At 39.8% G+C, this 18618-nt stretch overlaps 1 protein-coding gene across 5 annotated transcripts in view; it reads left to right on the top strand.

The window, feature by feature from the left end:
• dpf1 (double PHD fingers 1) overlaps positions 1–10956 on the top strand; it is a 41309-nt gene extending 30353 nt beyond the window's left edge. For 4 of the 5 annotated variants that reach the window (XM_069534059.1, XM_069534061.1, XM_069534060.1 and 1 more), the window contains 4 exons: positions 3064–3183; positions 5494–5606; positions 6228–6309; positions 7760–10956. In XM_069534059.1, coding sequence (XP_069390160.1) covers positions 3064–3183; positions 5494–5606; positions 6228–6309; positions 7760–7830 — 386 coding nt within the window. In that variant the 3' untranslated portion in view covers positions 7831–10956. The remainder of the gene's footprint in view (positions 1–3063; positions 3184–5493; positions 5607–6227; positions 6310–7759) is intronic. The other variant, XR_011244488.1, reaches the window with a different exon arrangement.
• Positions 10957–18618: the final 7662 nt, after the last annotated feature.

Consider the following 18618-nt stretch of genomic DNA (forward strand, 5'->3'; position numbering starts at 1 on the left):
AGCAGCGAAGATAAAAGCAATTTGTTTGACCAGTACAAGGAGGCAGAGACGTGTTTGTATTGGCTCCAGGCCTGCACACCATATACACCCAGACTCTCTACAGTTTATCCATCCCTCAGCTAGACTCAGTAAACATCTGGCTGTGTTAGTTTCTTAAAAAGTAAATGTACTCATACAGCTACTGTATGTTTCTACTGTATGACCAGCGTCATTCCAGAGCAGCTACTTTATTTTGTTCCCTGTTTTGATATGGAGCGGGAACTCTTTATACAGATTTCACATCAGGTTCAATGTCCTGCTCTCAAGCTGTGTAACCCATGTCAGACGTACAGATGTTGGCGTAACATGTACAGATGTTGGTGATCCATTAAAGCCAATGTTGGTCATCTTGGAAAAGCTTTCAATAGCAGGCTACAATAGTGTTTCCATCAGGCAGTCATGGCATGGTAACATGCCAAGATAAGATGGTAAACAGGACAAACATTACACCTGGACTGTGTCTGAAATGACTACTACTCCCTATATTAAAACATTTTACATAGAACAATTTCAAATGATGCAACCGTCACTTCCCACATGCCACACGTGTCCTTTAGCATCTGTGGGCATGGTTGCTTAGCAATATATCCACGAGAGAGCAGCGCAGGGTCTGGAGAGTCTAACAAACTTGGTGACAGTGGAGATTGTTTGTATACGTGGGCGAAGTAACATGATACAGATTCCTGTAGTTATTTACCATCTTGTAAAGTCTCTTCTCAAAACGTTATTCCACTGTTCAAATGTATTCCTCGTGTCTTATGGTTGTCTCGCTTGAACTATTCGCTACACTGCCCCCCTCGATCTCTGGTGGTAGTGCTCCGTTTTTTCTTTACGTCTTTGCAGTGAGTGTCCAATTCAGATTATAGACACTTATCGTTTGGCCTCGTCACTGACAGACTATATGGCTCTTTGCAATGCTGCACAATAGAAGAGCAGATTTCTGAAGGCGCTTTGTTGTGCTTTTTTCACCCAACAAGGACTCCTAAGTAAAATGGCAGATACTTTGTACTGTGCACCAATGGTTTTGGATGCTCTTCATTGGAAAAAGCTGAAACCAGCAGGTTCACAGGCAAGAGATTATTGAGAAAGGATGGAGACGTCTGTGTTGAAATAAAACATTGTGAATTTCAGGTGTTGCTGCTTGCTTGTAGCTAAGATCCAGACAACTCACCCTTTTTGGTGAATTCACTCTTTTTTGCAATAAATCTGTGGCACTGGAAGACTATGAGTACATCATGGGATTGAACAGTGTTACTTTAATTTGATAAGTCTACTTATACTAGTCTACCAACCTTGTTTTATATATATATATATATACATATATATAAAACAAGGTTGGTTTTATATATATATATAAGTTTCGCATGGTTTTTGCTCAGTGTAACCCTGTTGAATTTTGCAGGAGCAGGTACATCTTATCATCTCTTTCCCCTCCTCTGTTCTCTGTCTGTCTCTCGTCCTTATTATATTATTCTCTGAGGATTAAAGCCAGACCCTGTGGAGTAGAAAGCCAATCTCTCTCTCTCTCTCTCCATTTTCTCCCTCTTTTCCATCAAATTCTCCCTCTCCTCACCCCCTCCCCTTTCGGCCAAACAAGACTCCACCCTGAAATGGATGGATTAATGACCTCTCTCTCTGTTGCTCATGCAAACACACACACACACACACACACACACACACACACACACACACACACACACACACACACACACACACACACACACACACACACACACACACACACACACTACATTAACAGTATCACCTCCAGCAGTAGTATTTAGTCTTTCTGTGGGATGACTGGGTTGCTATGCATGCCTGTGTATATGTGTGTAGCTTTGTAATCCACTCCATTGTGTTCACTGTTGCTCCGTCCTGTCTGGTGAGTCATTGTGGAGGACATGTCCACTACATCACATCTGAAGAGAAGAAAGCACAAGTACAGATTCGTCTGCAGTGGTTATGTGATTGTTTCCATTAAAGTGATTATGCAATCAACAGCAGTAAGACAGGCAGGCAGACCAACAGTCAGACAGACAGAATGACAGAGGGATAACACACACACACACACACACACTCACACACACACATACACGCACGCACACACACACACACACACACACACACACACACACACACACACACACACACACACACACACACACATACACGCACGCACACACACACACACACACACACACACACACACACACACACACACTCACACACACACACACACACATACACACACACACACTCACACACACACACACTCACACACACTCTTGCACACACGGCAGTCAGGCAAGGGGAATTTCTCTTGTTAATAATTATTATGAAATGGCTTCACAGCGAGTGCTTGCCACTCCGTGCTCAGCATGATGGCAGGTCTGTCCCAGCAGTCAGCAGTCTCCCCAAACACACACACACACACACACACACACACACACACTTCTTTCACACGTCATTCTTCAGTTCCTTTCTTCTTCCAGTATTCACCAGACCTCACGAGCGCCCACTGGACATTCCCCTCTCTCCCTCCTCATCCCCTCCCCTCTCACTTCCTGGGTGAACAGGGTTTTTGGCAAGTCCCAGGCGCCAGCACCAGCCAGTGCTTGTTTTTACTGAATCAAACAGATGGAAAAAGAGAGAGACAGACAGAGTGTTGTCCCAGCTGGGATGGTATGCAATCTATAGTGGCAACTGGGAATTAGTTACAGATCTACTTTCTTCTTCTTTGTCTTACATCGTGTTTTACCTCTAATCACTCTCTGTCTCTACAATACTGCTGGTGATGTTTCCCTCTTTCTCGACATACCTTGGTGGCTGCTGCTCTGTTGATGTGTTAGGACTTTTATAGACTTTTCCTGTCCAATCTGTCTTTCTGTCAAGAGATTGTTGCAGCTCCCTCGCTGACTTTACTGAGTTTACACTCTTCATCCCACTCTTCCAGAGCCCAGGAGGGATTAAGCTAAAAATCCCCATTTTCCTCACCCTCTTCTCTTTTCTTTCTTCTACTTCCAGCCAAGAAAGCACCGGACGGCTCAGTGATCGCCAACGGCTACTGCGACTTCTGCCTCGGAGGTTCAAAGAAGACCGGCTGCCCTGAAGACCTTATCTCCTGTGCAGACTGTGGACGCTCAGGTAGGGCACCGCTGAAGGGGATAATTGGCAGGAGGAAGGCAGTCCTCTGTTGATGCACATTTTCGAATCACTTCCTTTGTGGAGAATAGATCTACTACATAACTACATGCAAGTTTCACGTAACAAGTAAAATGGATGGACCATACCAGTGTTTTTTTATTTTTGTTTCAGCCCATCTGCTACTTATCATGTACAGTATACCTAATCGCATCAATAACCCTTTGCTGTAGTGTTTTTACATCTTTGTTGTTGCTTGTTGAGCAATTGATTTTATTTTTTTACACAGTTTGAAAATCAATTTGCAGAGAATTGAACCTGACCTGAGATGGTGGCCCTAAAAGGACAAAATTCATACGGTGAAAGCATAAAGCTTATTTGAGATTCTCCTGATAAATATACAAATAAATATAACCTACATACAGAAGTTAATAAAAACTAAAATTGCTTATTCAATGAAGTTAGTGAACAAACTAACATCATCTCACACTGTGACTTTAAGTAGTCAGCGAAAAACTGGCCTATCAATAGAGCTGGAATTGGTAATTACTACCTTGATTGTCTACTGTCCTTATAGGCCACTATACCAAAATTGTAATTCATGCTTTCATTTATGTAATTGATGTTTTGTAGTTGGATTATATGCAGATTGATTTTAAAAGTCTGCTGCATTACCATTCAACTATAACATAACTTACAAAACAAAAAGTATTGCATTGTCAACTTATTTTCTACAAGTTGATTTTCTTTCTGTGTGTAAAGGAATATGAAGCCTTTGCTTCCTGAAAGGAAGACAACACATTAAAACATCTCAAACAATAAGACATCATTTGGAGAACTGTGACTGTTGCACTAGATTTCTCTCTGCAAGAGGAATTTCTCTTTGAGACGTGTCAGGAATTAATTCAAATTTGAAGTCTTATTTTGAAAGAATCAACAGCCAATAATATAGTGATATTTCAGAAACAATGTAATCATCTCATTAATCATTGTTGCAGAAGGATTGGGGACTTTATAAAGTTTTGTACAATGTTGAGCGTGTGAATTAGTTTAGACAAATCTCATAAAATACAAATTAATATATTCAACAACCTGCATGCAGCTTCCTGTATGTGCAATACACACAATGATACAGCTTGTGTATTACAGAAGTGCAAAAAACACACTGACTGGTCTTTGTCAAACTCCAGATTTCAAGGTCAGGAATAAACTCACCTTCAATCTGGCTCCTAGTTTCATCTAAAGAGGTCATGTCCATTGATCACTGTGCTGTCAAACACAGACATTTCTTGGCATTGAAATGTTGAGGGATTCAATAAAATCTTGGTGTGACCTTTTCCAGCAAAAACACAAAATTGTTTTAAATCTTGTTCCACACCTTTCAATCCTGGATTTTTCTGCATCAGTTTACATTTGTGATATTATAAACCACTGTTTATTTCTTCTCTCATGTATTACAAGGTACATGAATAAATATGTGGGATATGTATTTTGGTTGTACAGTATATTTTATTGGAGTAGAGTTTAAGTGTGATTTTATGTGGTTGTATTATTTTATTTGTTTTTCTTTCTGTTTACATGTATACATGCAGAGATTGCAGTGTATATAATGCAGAATTTGTGTATTATTGCATGTACTGTATATACTTTCCCCATCTGTTCCTTTTCATCTGAGAAATAAAAAAAGAGAACCAAAAATGATGTATGTGACTTGTACTGAATGGGCTGATGCATGCAAACATTGGTATGGTCCTCTTCTTTATATCTTATAATCACTCACAAAGATGAAGGTCAGGCAGTGAGGGTGATGTGATAATTCTATTTATGTTACCATGTAACAGCAGGTACCAGGAAAAATAACAATAGGAGACATATTTTTTCATTGTCAGTTTGAGTGCACTGCAGTGACACTGTCATTTTGAAAATATTTCCCAGAATCAGTATTTTTCAGAAATCAAATCACAAATTTATGATATTTCCTGAGACAGCTCCAATTAAACCACGTTTCTTCACCTTTTGCTAAATAACGCAGCTCAATATCACAACATCCAAACCTCAAGAAGAATACTGTGCAACATTTCTGTCAAGTAATTTAATTTCATTCATACACACAAAGCACCACTGCTGAAATGTATAAAACACACATGTGAACAAACAGATAGATGAACAGATAGAATAAGTGGATAATGGATGACTTTACTCAAAATACAGAAAGTGACAGTGAGCATTGTGTGAATTTGTGCTTGTGTGTGTGTGTGGGCATGCATGTGTGTGTGCGTGTGTTTGTGTGTGTGTGTGTGTGTGTGCACCCAGGCCACCCATCTTGTCTGCAGTTCACAGTGAACATGACGGCTGCGGTGAGGACTTATCGCTGGCAGTGCATCGAGTGCAAGTCCTGCAGCCTGTGTGGCACGTCTGAAAATGATGTAGGATCTCACTTTATACTACATGTTAACACATGTGGCTGCACACACACTCACACACACACACACACACACACACACACACACACACACACACACTCACACACACTCATAACACCCTGTACATACAGTATATAAAGTTTTAAACAGTCTTGTTGAGCGTGTATGAACAGTGAGTCAGGAGCTGGTTTAGATTCAGAGGATGCGAGAGTGGCTCCCTCTGGCTGAAGGATGACGTCCATCCACTGAGCTGTACTGTTGCCCAATTAGTCTCCGTGGAATGAAACAGCTTTAAACCTATGAGACAACTTTGAAGAAAGAATTGTCAACTGAAATAAATGCAGTTTTTTTAAAATCCATGTAGTGTAAGGAGGTAAACAGAGTAAAGCAGAGTCACGGCGCAGAGAGAATTAGGAACAATTTCAATGAAGGGAGGTTAGGTCTGCATCTACGTTTATAATTTAAAAATAACCAAGGGGCATATTTGTCACACCTTAACCCTTTGATTTTTATGAACACCAACTCATATATTCTAGTATTATACACATGCTCTGTCATCGGCTTTTATTTAAAGTGTCCCACTTCATAATGACATGTTTATCTGAATATTCTCCTCTGTTCCAGGACCAGCTGTTGTTTTGTGATGATTGTGACAGAGGCTACCACATGTATTGTCTGAGCCCTCCCATGTCTGAACCACCAGAGGGTATGTATAACACGGAGCACGAATACAATGCAGCAGAATCCAGACACTGCATACCAGGATCTGTAGTGTTCACACCTGCATGTATTTGGTCCAAGTTTTTTTTAATGTAAATAATGACATAACAGCACAGTAGGATGGGAGACAATCAAAACTAGAAGGACACTCAGTAGAGCACATAGCCCAACAGTCGCCTTAAATTCAATCAAGCTGCACCAAATTGCACACACTCATAGATATCAGCTTCCTGAAGAAGGACGAATTTTTTTCAATTCATGATTGAATTTCAATGTATTCTTGTTCTCTAACAAATCAACAAAAATTAAAAAGTTTGAAAGACACCCTCTTGCAAAATCTCCAAAAAAAAAAAAAAAGAATCCTGCAGCCGCCTCCTGATCCAATTCAGCACCAAAATTGAATGAGGTCCTCCCTGACCCATACCACATCATTCCACCAAGTTTCATGGTCAGTCCATCCAATAGTTTTTGCATAATCTTTCTCACAAACAAACCGACCGGAGTGAAACCTCAGGCAGAGGTAATGAGGAGAGTCAAAACATGCAATCTGACAAGCTGACTTTAAAAAATGATTTTGAATGTTGTTTGAGCCACCCTCAGGACTCGTCCCCTCTTTTCCAGTAAAGTGCCTTGAGATAATGTATATTATGATTTGGTGCTATACAAGTAGAATTGATTTGAATTGAATTGAATAAGCCATAAGTGGAAATGCTCCCAATGCTGTGTCTGTGATCACAGAACAGGAGCAGGTACATCTGAATTCAGTAGTTATTTCCCTACAATACATAAGATGGCTGCCTTAGGATGTTTGATGGCATTGCCATGGAAACGGGTATTCCAAAAGATAATCTGTTTCCATGGCAAGAGTGTCACTTGGCTGAACATACAGCAGCAGTGCCACACGTGTTTAACGCTCGCTAACAGTGTCATGCTCTGCCCACGTATGCAACACTTTTGATTTATGAAAGACATGCACTCAGTTATTTTAGATTTACGCTTGAACACAGAACGTGAAAGGTTAATGTATAAATATATATATATGTATATAAATATACTGAACTGTGCTTATCGCTCACATTACAAGAAAATACATTACAGCCGCAATACACACATTCATAAATACATTCTCATTGAAGAGTAAAAAATACTGCAATGAGTGTTGGATTTGAACATCTGTCTCAAGTGGATGTTTAATTAATGGTACAAACCACATGCCAAAATCCACAGCAAAGTACTTGTCAAGTCCCCTGCATCTACAAACCACAGGCACAGCATGTGATGTTTCACCACGGGGCTTTAATTTACAGTGTTACTTAATGCTGTCTGAAATGAGGGATTAATTCACAAGGCTTACAATAGCGGTGATTGAACTGCTGATCTGTGATGTGTGTGTGTGTGTGCGTGTGTGTGTGTGTGTGTGTGTGTTTGTGTTGTAGGGAGCTGGAGCTGTCATCTGTGTCTGAGACAACTGAAGGAGAAGGCCTCAGCCTACATCACCCTCACTTAATCTGCAAAGCTGCGCCTCGTCCTCTCGGCCCTTCATCCTCTCCCGAGCCACCTCTCCATCACCCCTCTCTGTGCCTCAGCTGCCTCCCTCCTCCTCTGATCTCCTCGTCGCCACTTCCTCTACAGTTTGTCGCCGCGACCTTTGACACGACCGAGCACACAGCATCCACGGCACCATACCCATTCTTAAACCCATTCTCCAGCGGCGAGCCAACCTCTGTCCTTTTGTGTCATACACGTTCCCTGTTGTGCTTGAGCGGCCACCCCCCTCACTCCTGCTCTGTCTCAACAGAGGAATTCATCAGCTGACTATAAGTTTGCTAGCGAGACAAACACTCCAGCCTGCCAAGGGCACTTCAGAGGCATACTACTCCACAGGAACCCTCTTAAGGGCCCTTGGAAGAGCCCTAATGATCTTCAGCTGAAAGTCAGTCAGGAAGACAGTGAGGATTCATAAGATGGATAGGTGTTAGGCTGAGGACAGGACTTGGAAGACCCTGGGTAACCACAGAGCAGTTTGTTAGCCAACTGTGAAATATACAGTACACTGAACCAAGCTTTCATATCCTCCCTCTGTCCCTTGCAGTGTACTGTATGTCAGAGCTGAGCTGTGGAGCGCCGCTCAGTTTCTTGTCTGCAGGGCTCACTGACCTGTGCAGATTCAAAGGGAGAAAGAATTGTACAGAATTAAGACTGATGCTCTATCTTCACATGTTTTAAAAAACTCCCCCTAACCGGAAAACAACTGGTCAGGAGCTCAGGCCATCTTTGTCCCCGCCCTGTCCTCTCTCTCTCTTTGCATGAGGTTTCCACAAATTAACGATGCATATTAGGACCGACACAGAAGGCTTTAGAGTTCAAATGTCGTCCTCGGATGAGAGGAGAGATGGATTTTTTTCTCTCATCAACTATCTCCGATCAAACAATGTATTTAAAAATGACATTTTAGGCTTAGCAGCTCTCACAAGTTGAACCCGACCTCCATTCACCTGTCCCCTTCTAGGAAACACCAACTGTGAAGCCAATGCAAGACTGAAACTCTCCTGGTGCTTGGTGTTTATTATCTGTGTGTTAAGAATGTAGGATTGATGTGTGGTCAATGCAGATCTTTGTCCGGCCCATGCCAAGGCCTAAAAACGTCTTTTTTTATGATTCCCTTTTTTATTTTTTATTTTTCATTTGCATGTTGCTATCTCAATTGTTTTTAAAGAAAATCTTTTGATTGAAATTGAAAAGAAAGCACACTTAATTCGCAATAATGTGTTTGTGATAATAACTGTTGGCCAAACTGTGTGTTTTAACTCTTCGTGTGCCTGTGTGTCTGTTTATGTGAGTTTATTTGAACGATACAGAAACTGTAGCCAGCTCCATGCCGGGAGGGATCTGTGAGAGGATTTTTAAGCAGCGGGAAGGTTATATGAATGTCATTTTTTTCTGTTTCAACAGAGGTGAAACAACTGCTTTGTTCTGCAAGTCACGAGTCGTCTCAATGTAGTCCTGAGTCAAGTGAGCAACTGTAAAAGGAAGAGGCTGATATCTGACATATGCACAAACCAAAGAGTCAAAAAGACAAGTTGTGGATTATATGTGCCAGACTCTTTCTTGGAAGTGACTCCAAGAAGTTACAGCACTCAGCCAAGACTCTGTCTGGCACACGTTGCCCTTTGTAAAACCATAACTTGTCACTTTCACCCTTTGTAAAACGACTTTGTTGAAATGTTTTTAGTGAGCTGTAGAACTGCTGGGAGATGGATTCCGCAACGTTTGGCTCAAGCCATGATACCTGGCTAATCCTCCAGTCTAACTGTTGGCAATATAGCAAAAGTGATATTCTCCAAAATATGAAACTAGTCCTTAATGTCAAAAGATTAAGTTTTGAGTCAGCTTCTTACTAAATCTAATGCCTTTTAGAACATTAACTGCAGAGTAAGATCTGTACTTTATTAATTTCTAACAGGGTACATATACCTGCAGTATATGAGTACTTTTATAAATAACTGTCTCTGATTTTGACACTAAACTCTTTGGTATGGCTTATAAGAAACTCTAAACAACCCCTGTTAATCTCCACTATATTATATAGACTGTAAACAAAGCTGGTAGACATGACCACTCCCATGAGTAAAAGCCTAATCAACTTAATCACCCCCTGATGGAGGCCTCCTCCATGTTAGCAGATGGGACATGGACTAAACTAAAAAGTAATTAATAACAAGATTTTGGGATCTTGGGCTTTGGTGAAGATATCAAACAGCAAAGTAAATTCACAAGAAATTAGTGTTGGAGAAGACAAATTAAGATGGCAGGTAGAATTCACCTGCTAGTTTGCCAGCACATAATAGATTTTTTTCATCGTCTTTGTGTCTTTCAAAACTCGAGGCCACCTGTTTTGCAAGAGAAAAAATTGACAGTTAAAAAAACATTTTAAAATCCTGCTATCTGTCAGTCTGCTCTGCACGTTAGAAGCCAGTATAATAGATCAGCACTTGAAGACCAAGCTGAAATGTTGAGGCTGAGCTTTTTATAAAGTGATTGATCTAGCCAGCCAGCCAGCCAGCATGTATTATTTGTGTTTGCACTGAGAAAAATATATTTTTTCTTTTTAACCCAAAGGCCCAGGATATTATCCTCAACCAGTTTAATTGTAAGTCTCAAGACGACTTAAATGGATGGATTGCAAGGTAGCAGAAGTTGGTGCTGAATTTGTAGGATGTTTTCAATATTTATGAATCGTTCATGTGGTCTAGAGAGGACAAACATCCAGTGATTTGTGAGCTTAAAGCTTGGAGACAATAGCTGTAAATAGGGGATTGAATTAACAACTGGCCTTTTTCATACAGTATTTCATATTCTTGTGTACATATCAAAGTATGAAACAGGTCAAATTCAGCTGGTTGTGGGTTTTTTGAATGACCATCTCATTTAAATGCTGCATCACATCTCTAAAAGGAAACTCCCAAGATCGGGTGACCTGTGAGAATGTACCTGACCTGCAATCGAGTCAACTCCCCTTGATTCAGTGTAACTCCACTGATGCATGAATGACACCTGAAATGTTTCTGGTTTCATATTTTGATGTTGTCAGTATTGATTTTTTTAATAATGAAGAGGAAAAAACCTTAAACTACTGTTGGTTTCCTGTTTATTTCTTGTTTCATTGTTTTGGTTTCGTAATCTGCGTTTTTTCAAATTTTGCACAGCGTGGCTGCATTTGCTCTCAACGTGTGTTAATGCCTCTCTCTGTGTGTGTGTGTGTTTGTGTGTGTGTGTGTGTGTGTGTGTGTGTGTGTGTGTGTGAATAATCACTTATGAATACTGGAAGGTCAGAGAGAAGCAAACCAAACCAAAATAGTGAAATCGTTTTATTTTGCAGCTATTTTCTTTTCAGCAGAACCACTTGGCACTGCTAGGAGATTGCAATGGTTAGTGCAGGTTACAAAAAAAGCATGTGCATGAATGCACATCTTTCACACAAGCCACTTGGATCAAGACGTGTAGCTGTTCTTACCTGTGTAAAAACAGGTATACCTGTGTAACATCAATGTTATATTTGCCACCAAAACAAGTAGTGTTCAATCGAAACAAATGATTATCCTCATTCATCAATCAGATCCAACATGTAGATTTGTTTTAATGGTAACAGGTTTAACAATGAAATGGATTTTGATGATATTTGAATATAATGGACACGTTTGAGTGGATAGACGATGATGATGATGTCGATGGCGACTGAAAAGCCTTTATAATGGGAGCCTTCCTGGCACCTGATAGGAGGAGCATGGTGGAGTCAAACCAATTTTGATTGTACTATCTGAGGAGGGTGGGGAAGCCATGTTGGGGTTTTGGAAAATGTTGGTATCAGTGTGATTATGAAACTTGAGCCTTCCGTTTGTATAAATAGACAAACCAATGTGGTGGTGGTGATGGGGTGGGTGGGTCAAACTAAGCCGCAGCAGCAACCTTTCGGCCTTTAAGTCGAAGCCTACAACTTTAGTACTGTTGGGGCGGCTCGGTCAGAGGGTTGAGACTCGGCCTCTCTTGTAAATTGTCGTTCTGTAATCTTTGCTTGCACTTTTCTTTTTTTTGTTTCAGTCCCCAAAAATAAGAAACTTATTGTAAGTGTGTGTGAGTGTGAGTGCTGGTGCACTTTTAATTTTTCAATCTTTGCATTTTTTCAACGTGATTGTCTGTTGTAAACAACACTGGATAAAGATGAATTTTTAATTTGTATTTTTTACCTCGAGAGGAAGATAGAATCTTCCTGGACATTTTTTAACCCCCGTCCCCACCCCTCTCTCTCTCTCCCTCTCTCTCTCCCCCTCTCTCTCTTTCTTTGTCTGGTACTGGTACCTGGGAATGCTTTGAAATGTGGACTGTGACCGCATTGCTGTCATCACTGCTGTCAGTCATTCTCTGTGAATTCATACAGCTTTCTCGTTTTACCCCGTTTTTTCTCTCTTCCCTCGACTCATTTTTTTCCATTAAAAAGATGAGATTGAAAAATGACCTCTACTTTTGTGTTATGTGTCATTGTGTGTGTGTGTGTGTGCGTCTGCAGGTGTGTGCATGTATTTGTTCTCGTCCCTGTGGTATAAATCACTGAATATTTGTGTGTTTTTTGGACGGCAGTCAGTCTGTCTATCTGCTCGTCTGCTTGTCTGAATCGTTGCCAACTAGGCCAGTTTACCAGTCAGTTTAAAAAAACATTCTCAGGTTGGGAGCACATTCTAGCCCACACAATCCTTCCCTCGCATTCAGGTGTACTTGCAAACCAACACCAGCCATTGTTTCCTCTTTTCACTGTGCAGATAACAACCTATCAAAGCTGTGTGTTCAAAGTCAGTTTTCAAACCTCTGAATTACCAATTATCATTTCCAATTTTGCACTTTGCAGTTGAAACACGTCTATCAGAACCCCTCTGTCGTCTTTTTTGCAGTGCACTCCCAAAACATACAATTCATTTGAATAAAAGAACAATTTGACTTTGGACTGACAAAAGATTAAGGGACAGTATTGTTTAGATCCTATAGCTGCCTGAAGAATTGGGAATGAGGGGGACAATAGAGCCCCATTCTCAACAATTGTTTTTGAACAACACTGCAGAAGGATACACTTTCCTATTCAGGGCAGGTACAGTTTTTGCTATTTGTGATGTATTCCTGGAGATGAGGCATTCATCATAGCTGCTGTGTTGGCCAGACCTGGCTGAGCAACAGCAGCAGGGGGAAGTCAAGCTGATCAACAATTCCATTTTTTTTCTTTTCCTGCTTCCTTCCAGACGCCAGAAAACCAAAAACCAGTGCACACTTTGCTCCTTGGGGAGATATAGGTATTTTTAACAATATGCTACAAAAAACCCCACACAATTCCTCTGTCTATCTTTTGGCAGAAGTCCAACCTTATCCTAAAACCTAAAAACCTACACACACACACACACACACATGCATGCACACAACATACACTACAGGCACGTTTACACACATACTGTAGGCTGCATGCACACACACATACACAGCCTGAAGCCCCCATCTTCTTATGGGCGTCTTTACTCTGACCCCAGTCTCTCTTACATGTGTGTGTGTGCGTGTGTTTAATGCCCATTAAAAAATATGCTTGTGCATTTGTGTGCATGGGCATGGGATACTGTATGTCAGTGTTTGAATACTGTACTGTGTGTGTGTGTGTGTGTGTGTGTGTGTGCGTGTGTGTGTGTGTGTGTGTGTGCGTGTGTGTGTGCGTGTGTGTGTGTGTGCGTGGCCATGTGTGTGTATGACTTCCCAGCCAATTACCACATCTACCAGACAGACTGAGACTGCCTTGGCCCTGCCAGCCAATCAGAGAGGGGCTGCGCACTGCCGGGCCGGAGGCGGTTGCTATGGAAACCAGGAGGCCTGTTTGCATGGTGGCTGATGGAAGAGTGATGGATTACAGTAATAGGATGGAGGGAGGTAAGGAAGGATAGGGAAGAAGGAAAGATGGAGAACTGAAGAAGGTATAGGAGGTGGTGACAATGGGAGGAAAAGGGAACAGGGAGAGAGAAAGAGAGAAAATGAGGGGAGGGGGGATGGGAGGCGACCAGGGGAGGTGTGGAGGAGGATGGAAGGGGGAGAGAGACTCATACATAAAGATATTGAAAATGTATGAATGCATCTGAAATGAAGCGACTTAAAAAGATGAAAAAAAAAAGAATGAGAGAAAATGATAAAGGGGGAGGAGAGGAGGGGGGGGGGGGTCGTTGTAAATGGGGGTTGGCGAATTGAATTTCTGTCTTTCCTTCGTCTGTCGGGGCTGAGATGGGCGTCTGGCCATCTGTCCTTGGAGAAGACGGAGAGGTAACTACCTGGAAAGTTGCAGTCTCACCTTTTTGCATCCTCAGCAGCACTGCAATCAGTCTGTACCACAACCACCTCAGTATTTCCCCCCAGTCTCAAAAACCTGCTCTAACTCAACCTGTCATGTGAGGGCTGAGATACTGCACGGCAATAAGTCTGATGGAATCTTACAACTGTGCATGTTTTGACAACTTGATAAGTTATCGTGAGCAGTGTTTAACCCGATTAGAAGGATACTCCATGTTCCATTTCACCATAGGATGAACTTCTGATTCCTTTCTGTACAAAAAGAAAAAAAAAAAAAGTGAAAAGTGATCGGAATGTTGTGTTGACATTAGTGTTCCCACATTGATCCAAACACTTTTTACATCCGACATAGACATTGTGTTGTTCCCCCTGAACGTTTGTTTGTGTTTTAGTTAGTTGCATTTATAAAAAAAAAGACATTTTCACTGGTTCCCAAGTTCATGATTGACAGATCCTGATGAATGAATCAAGCATGTTTAAAGGACTGATATCTGAAAGTGTGAAACTTGATGCAGCTTGATTGAATTTAAACGGGCTGTTGGGCCTCGGTGGAGATATGTGCTCTGCTGAGGGACATTAACTTTCTTTTCTTCTAACCTCATCACGACTCAAAACATAACGAGGTGATGAAGTAGTTACTCTTCCCTTTGCAACAATCATTTTATGAAGGTGACAAATTAAGGAATTGACCAAAAGGCATAAATATTACATTTTTAAGGTTTTTAATCTTATATGTGGGCGATGCATCAATACCTATATATTTAGTTTATCTGCTAAATGAGTCATTCACATACAAAGAAGTACAGTGTACTATCTTAAATGTTGCCATAACTTGTTTGAGGTCAATTAGACAACTGGTTTCCTAACATTAAAAATGAATGAGGTTTGTGTCTCCATTTCACTGGTTTTATTAAATTATTATTTAAATTATTATAAAATTGCCCAGTGATCGTCAAGAGGAAAGCACTGAGGAATAAGAATACTATGTTGTTCTCCCCTCAGGGTACATTAAGTAGGTTTTCAAACCTTTACATGGTTTTCCTGAGCAGATATGATGTTTACTTCTCAGTCAATGAGAACACAAAGTTCTTTAATGACCCTGGACAAACTCAAACTCAATTTAATAAGGAAGATTATCCGATCAAAAGCTCCAGAGCAGCTACAAAGTGGACCTTGCATTGACATTGCTTGCGTACCTTTGTTGTCATGGTTGCCAACTAGGCCAGGAGGTCACTAGGCTTTGAAAAAATCTTCAACAATGGAGAATAAAAATTTGGGATTCTGGAAGACAGTGTTGTATTAAGTATAGTGAAAGTCTATTTAATTGTGTTTTACAAGGTCTGATATATTTTGTCAGTATAAAAATCATGTTCATAAGCAATTCAGAAAAAATAAATATTAATATTAATAAATCAAGATATATTTTTTTTTTAGTTGATAAAGAGATTGCTTAAAGATTCTAAGTGTTAATCCAAATAACAAAACTAAAAGGGCACTGAGGGACCACTCTAGCAAGGCCGACAGTCTCCTTATGAAACCACATCTAAATTCACTAGATCTGAGTTTTTATTTGGATCTGCACCAAACAGCACAAAAAATATTTTTTTCATCACGATCCATGAATTATTCTCTGAGAAATCATTGAAAATTGAAAAATGCTCAATGTTGAAGAATGTGAAAAGAAAATCCTGTATCCGCGCCCTGATCTGGATCCGAACCAATATTTAATGAGTTCCTTCTTCAGCCATACCTCGTCCTTCCCCCGAGTTTCACACTAGTCTCTGCAGAGTTTCTTTTGTAACCCTGCTAACTAGAAGACAAATACGGACGTAAACCTCCTACGTGGAAGTAAAAACATCCTAAAACCTTTCACAGACAAATTCATTCACACCATAACTTTCATTATCCATGTTGGATGTGTACGACCTGAGAGCCCAAAGGCAATTAACAATCAAATCAAATGAATTAATTAGCTATTTAATCAAATGACCAGGACCATTGTAAATCAAAGCATGTGGAGTCAGAAGAGGTTTGTGTACAAAGGGTGAATTGAGAAAATTGCTCACATGTCTAATTCAGCATGTGAGCAGTGATTTTTGTTTTGTGCAGTTTTCCTGTAGAACCTCAGTGAAGATGCTTTTGAGGGAAGGATTAGAATAAATCTGTGTCTGGGGAACCCGACTCCACAAAGCTCAGTTCAAGTCAATTAAAGATGTCCACTCACATTAACTTCTGGGCCAAATTCAAAAACCCACCAAAGACGTTGGTAAAAATCGATGACATTTCTCGTGTCGTTTAGTGTCACCTCTAATGATTATCTGCCACAATTTGCACTTTTGTGTCATACGGCTTTGAAGCCATCTGCTGAGACGAAAGCGTAATTTACTTGTTTTTAGTTTTGACGACACAGCCCATCAAGGATCGTCAGTGTGCAGGACAGATATTTTCCAGGTGGTTCTGCAGTGCAACAGTATTCAAAGGAAACAGGTGAACTTGAAATCATAAATCAACACTGCAACCTAGAGGCAGACTAATGCAACAACATCTGCCTTTTTTTTTTTTTTGCTGCAAAAATAAATCAAAAGCAAAATAAAGTAGAGGAATTTAATTTCCTAATAATTAAATCTAGAACATGGGATTTTATATATGTTTTTTTGGATTGATTTTGCACACTTTCATACTAAATTATACAATCTTGTCAATCAAAAACTGCAGCTCTGTCCCATTTAGTAATGATCATCTGACTGCATTCTTTGTCCTTTCTTCATTCTCTGTGTGTTTACACTATTTACATCTTAAATTAGATAGAAAGCCAAACAGTACGGCTCATTAACGACTGCATTTGTTTATTTCCCTTAACAATAAAGCAATTACACTGGGCAAACACAATTATAACACTGTGTAGTGTCTTCCAGTTCATGTTCTGCTGTGAGATTTACATGTGTGGTTAATGTGAAAAATGAATGCCGGCAGAGTAATGGGAAAACACAAGGCTGATTAAATAAAGCCTCAGTCTTTATCTTATTCCGGAGGTTTTCTCTGTGTTCTCCGGCATCCACCAGCCTCTGTGGCTTTTTTCAAATTCAGTTTTATTCAACCTTTATTTGACTATAATGATTTTAAATTACAAATGTTTAAATGAAGTCAACTTAATCGATGAAACTTTAATCTGATTTTCACTTGAGTTGTCTTTTTAGGAGGCAGCCTCAGTGCAGCGCCCATGAACGAGTTCCAGAGATTTCATTTAATTTACAAGAACTTACCTTCTCAGACTGAAGTAGAGATTTAAACACCGGATCGATTTATTGCAAGGTAATGGCAGTAGTCACTTTTTATTTACAGAATGAACTTACTTAAGTGTCAGGGCAACAGAGCTGGTCACGTCTCAACTCAACTAAATGTTAAAGCAAAATGTTTCTGAAATTTTCTCTCACAATGAACCAACTAAATATAATTAATTATCATAACATTTAACTAAATATTGAGGATGATCTAACTTTTATCAAATACATAAACCTCTCAAAAAACATTCTACATGAGCACTTTTTCAAATGATGAAGTTGTGTTTTCCCTGTCGGAAGAAGCAGAAAAGATTGAGTATTTCTTTTTATGTGCTTTGATGTTTTGACATTTGAACTTCCACATCATGTGAGAGTGCAGTGTTTTTTTTGTCTGGGATGTTATGCACAAACATAAAGTGCTGCAAAAGAACTGAGTACAAGTTCTCAATGCTCAAGTACTGTATTTGTTTGTACTGTGCTGCACAGTTTGAGGTACTTGTCCTTGTATTTCAATCAGTGCCACTTCATCAACTGATTGAACTACTTTTTAAAATGATTTTTTTTCTCTAAAAATGTTAGTTGCTTCCACTAAAATAATTGTTCAGGCTCCAAGATGCAAAGCAGAACTTTGTCTTTTTTTATTTTCTGCCCTGTTAATAGTAGTTAAAGTCATAGCTTTAGCTTTACCAGCTACAGTGGGGACATACTATGGACACATTGATGAACTATCATTCTAATTGTCTAACATATTACAATCACATTATATTCAAAGGGGCTATTGTTCTGCAGTAAAGATACTTTAAATAATTTTGACAATAAAACTTCAATGCTTTTATACAGAAAAATAATTCTGTTTGGTTAATTTTCATTGTACCTGCACCCCTACTCTTGAATCTCTCTAGAACTAAATAATCTCTGTCAAAGAAAAGGAGTTTTTCCGTATCAGGCAGTAGTAAGAATAGAACTCCTTGCTTTGTAGGCTATTGAAATTTTGGGATTCAGCTTTTTACCCCTGATGGATTGAGATGGATGGTTTTATATGAAAATATGAAAGTTTTGGTTGTGAGACATTTCAGCATTTGTAAATATTCTGTATCCTAATATAGTAAATATTGCAATTTCTGTAACTAATTAAACAACATGTAAAA

The sequence above is a fragment of the Paralichthys olivaceus genome, chromosome 11 (genome assembly GCF_024713975.1).
Source record: "Paralichthys olivaceus isolate ysfri-2021 chromosome 11, ASM2471397v2, whole genome shotgun sequence".
NCBI lineage: Eukaryota > Metazoa > Chordata > Actinopteri > Pleuronectiformes > Paralichthyidae > Paralichthys > Paralichthys olivaceus.